We start from the raw sequence: 4,269 nt of genomic DNA, 5'->3' as shown, positions 1-4,269 counted from the left end.
TCGTCACCGCTGTTTTGTGTGAATGGCGATTGGCACTGCTGCTGTTGCTGGAGGCGGTCCTCACGCAGCTGCCGGGCCCGCTCCATCTGTGCTTGCCGCTTCGCTGCGTAGTCGTAGACGAAGTCCGTTGCCGGCGTTCGCGATTTCGCACCGGCGGGCATGAGATGCGCACGTTTTCGCTTTCTTGATCTAGCTGCTGAATAGAAGAGGGAGACGAGGGAGGGAGAGCGACACGTCTGTAGAGTGGCAAAGCAACGCCACGCCGCGTTGGGGGATGACCGGCAGCTCCACGCCGCCGCTCATCGCGTCCAGGGCACGCCGCGCAATGTCCGATATGTCCTCACCACCCGTCGCGGGCCCCACGCGCACACGCTCGCCGTACGTGCACGCAGGCGCGGGCATCGCGCTCACCACGCCGTGCCCAAGCGCCGCACGCGTCTCACGCAGCGTCGCGCCGCCGTGCTGCTCCACGCTCACCCGCACGCCGCCGCGGTGGTGCCCCGCGAACGCAAGCGCAAGGCTCCGCACAAGCGGGCACACGCCCTCCTCGTACGACACCACACACACCACCGGCAGCGCCATCAGGTCGCCAAACAGCCTCGACAGCGCTCCCTCCTCCGCGCCGTACGCGACGTCCTCGCCCGCGGTCGGGGCTCCACCCATCTCCAGGTAGACAGGGGTCGGAAACTTGCCGTGCAGGAAGCTGCGCAGCTGGGCCGCGGCCTCCGCCGTGCTGAACCCGGCGTTGATGTTGAAGTACAGCGGGTTAGTCTGCCGCACGCGCTCCATCACCGCCTCATTCGCAGTGACGTTATCCACAAACTTGCCAAACATGCACTCGGAGGCCACAGAGCCACCGCGCAGCGATGCCGGGCCGCAGCCGTCGAAGTTGTCCAGCACGATCTGCGTCGGCGGCATCGCGTCCGTGCGCGCCTCCCGTCGGCTCCGGTGCAGCTCCAGCAGGTACGGCAGGAACCTCGGCGACGCCTGCCATGGCCGCGCCATGATGAAGGCGTTGTACAGAAATGGGACAAACAAGTCGCGAGCCTTGCGACTGCGGTGGCGAAGCGCGGTCGCGGCAAACTCGCGCTCGTAGCGGGTCTCGAAGAAGCGAAACATGTTCGTGCAGTACACGAACGGCGCGTGGGTGGCGTAGCGGCGCAGCCGGCGTGGTAAGAGGGGCGTCACGGGAAGCGGATCCGGTTCGTATTGGTGCGCCACATCGACCGCCTCGTCAAGGGGCGGCACGGAAATGAGCGCCTCCGCACCGGCATGGCCACCCCTGTGCACGCGCCTCAGCCTGTCCCACATGGTGGCGAGAGCCTCCGGCAGGTAGTCCTCGTGCAGAACGTCCAGCTCGCGTATGTTGAACTGCTGGGTGTGGCGCACGCCCTTCGCCCACGAGGCACTATGATCGGCGACAGCGCCGGCGGGAATGACACCGTTCTCCGTCCGCACGATCGTGCCGCCGTACTCGTTGAAGAGGTCCGTGATCGCGACGTCGCGGTTCACAAAGTAGTCGTCGTTCATGTACACGTGCACGGCCGTCATGTTGCGCACGCGCCACAGGTGCTGCTCGATCACGTGCGAGTCCACCGTCAGCCGCATCCCGTACGGCATCACAGCGTCCTGGTGCACCGTCGTCACGCGCAGGTGCGTCCCGCTCGACCGCAGCGCCTGCACGCGCGCGTCGCCGCACAGCCCGGCAAGGAAGTTCTTCGCGCCGTCCACCCACGTCGGGTGGTGCCCGGGCGACACCACCACCACGCGGCCGCGGTGCCACCGCACGTGCTGCTCCAGGCTGCGCAGGCTGTGCCGCAGCTCGTCCGTCTCGCGATCACGGTTGTCGACACCGCTGCGGGCAGCAGCTTCGGCAGCGCGGAGGAAGTCACGCACTGTATGGATACGATCGAGCCCACCTTTGAAAAACGCTCGGGTGCAATGGTCGGACCCCAACAGAGGGTGGGAGCGGGTCCCCTGTGTACTGGCAGTAGCCCTCGACGGTAGCTCGGCAGGGTCAGGGGTGGGAACCAGGAGCGTAGACCCCATTACATATGAAGCGTTCTCCGCAAGCAGAACCGTGTCTATGCAGTACTTCACCATCGCCTTTCGATACTCATGGTTGACCTCGCTGCCGTTAACGAAGCTGTACACGATGTCCGTGTCGCCGAAGCGTGCAAGCAGCTCCGCCGGGGTGAAGGTGCGCCGCTGGATCTGCAGCCCAGGCAGCCGTTGCGCCTCCTCTGGCAGGTACTCGCCGTTGTGTTGGGGATGCAGAAAATTACTCTTGTAAATGTTTGGCTGTTGGGTCTGTTCACCTGCTGTGATCGTCGGTATGAGCGGTGTGTCTTCAGACACGTTTATCAGACCTAACCGCGCTGAGTTTTTGCTTTCGTCAGTACTGTGGTAGGTTGGCGTCGGTGAGTGCATGCCGCTTGTTTTAACCGTTTCTGGCATCGTGGGTGACGGAGAGGAGGACTCATCATCGGGGGTATCAGTAGTGCTTCTCATCGTTGAGTCGATCGTCCTTGTCGGCGTCTCTGTCTCCATTACCCTTGGTCCAGTCGCTGGTGGGCTGGTCGTCCATCTCTGTAATCTACGAGCCGCCGCGTCGTCCATTAATTTTTTGATAATATCGTACTCGGCCGTCGGTTCGGCAGTGGCATACAATTGCCGCGAGTTTTTAGCAAAACCGCCTGAGAAGGCCAAGTAGTTCACAGACGCGCAGAGAAGCATCAGGGCAGCTGCTATAGCACAACAGTAGAGAACGCAAAAAGTGGGTCGCTTGCCATGACGCACTCTTGCTTGAGGCATCGGGATAGAGGGAAACAATACTTCAGTAGGGAGGCTGTGCTTCCCGGGCAGCTTACGCATCCCACCGCTACTGCAGCCTTTAAGCATGTTGTGGATTAGAGATCAAAACAGAAGAAAATTTAGTCGCACGCGCGTACGCGCGCCTGCACGACCGTTGGGATGTGAGAGAGAAACACGGCGTTCGTGCCAGGCGAGCTAGCAGAGAAGAGTGATGCAGACCTCACACGTACGCGAGCCCAAAGTCCACCTCGATGGCGATAATAAGGTGAACGAATGGGGCAGCAAAACGATAGGATTAAAACATGGGAAGAAGAGAGAGAGAGAGAGAGGCACCAGCACATGTGAACACACGCTCTGCCGTAGCACTTGCATGTGTCCGCATGTGCTGGGGTCTGTGTGACCTTTTGTTCTTTCTGGTATTGGCGCTCACTTGTTTGGCCTCCGTAGCTTCCTCGATGCTAGTATTGGGGTGTCTGGACTGTCTCTGGAGTCCAGCTTCTCCTGAACGGTTGGCCTGCACGCCGCCAACACCGTTCACGGACGTCCCTTGATACTCTCTGCTTTCTTTTTAGTTCATCGATTCTCGTCTTTTATGTTTGCTCGTTGTAACGAGTACGTGTCTATGTCCACACCGCAAGAGAGAGTGAGCAGCACGTAAGTGGCACAGGAAGCATGCAACTACAAAATATTAAAATGAGCTGAAAGAGCGGTCACAGCCGCAGCAGCAGCAGCAGCAGCCGTGATCAAGCGCGCACATGAGCTACACTCAATACAACATGATAACGACGACCGCACACTGAGAAGCCAACGCACGGATGAACCCACAAGACACAGGTAGACAACGAACAGAAAAAAAAAAAACACAGAAGGTGTGTTACACACGCATAAATTTGTGCACATTCCCCCGTATATTTGTGTGTGTGTGTGCCGTAGTGATACGTGGACACGAAGACGATATACTTATAAGCATGCATGACAGCTGAGTGAAGCATACAACACTCGCCGCTTGTACTTCCACCACTTAGGCAACATGGCCACGTTCCCTTGCCAAAACGCACGAATATACGTGAAAGCAGACATACACACCACGAAATAGATCACACCCACGCTACTGTCCAATAATCCCCGTCAAGCACTTCCTCTACAACATCGACCACCGCACCCCCGCGCCCATGTCCTCGTACGCCTCCACAGGTAGCGGGTACGTCACGAGCAGGTCACTCTCAGACGCGCCGTTCACCCAGTGCACCGCCTTCGCGTCCGCGTCCTCGCGCGACACCACAAGCACCACGTCGCGCTCCGACGGCCCAACAGCAACGGCGCGGAAGTCCTCCAGCGACAGCGTCTGCGCAGGCGCCGCGAGCGCATCGCGCAGCGCAGCAGCGCTCCGCACAGGCACCCCACGCGTCCGCGCGTCCACCACGAACCCGCGCACACGCAGCCCAGCGCCGCCGC

General features: G+C 60.4%; 1 protein-coding gene across 1 annotated transcript; it reads right to left on the bottom strand.

Moving 5' to 3' along the window:
* Positions 1–189: 189 nt before the first annotated feature.
* LBRM_16_1020 (conserved hypothetical protein) lies at positions 190–2,901 on the bottom strand (the record flags this gene model as incomplete). The annotated part of the gene is made up of 1 exon (XM_001563654.1): positions 190–2,901. One exon carries the CDS (start codon positions 2,899–2,901, stop codon positions 190–192), a length of 2,712 nt encoding a protein of 903 aa, XP_001563704.1.
* Between the last annotated feature and the right edge of the window lie 1,368 nt (positions 2,902–4,269).

The sequence above is a fragment of the Leishmania braziliensis genome, chromosome 16 (genome assembly GCF_000002845.2).
Source record: "Leishmania braziliensis MHOM/BR/75/M2904 complete genome, chromosome 16".
Lineage (NCBI taxonomy): Eukaryota > Euglenozoa > Kinetoplastea > Trypanosomatida > Trypanosomatidae > Leishmania > Leishmania braziliensis.
This window is presented reverse-complemented; position numbering and strand designations above follow the sequence as displayed.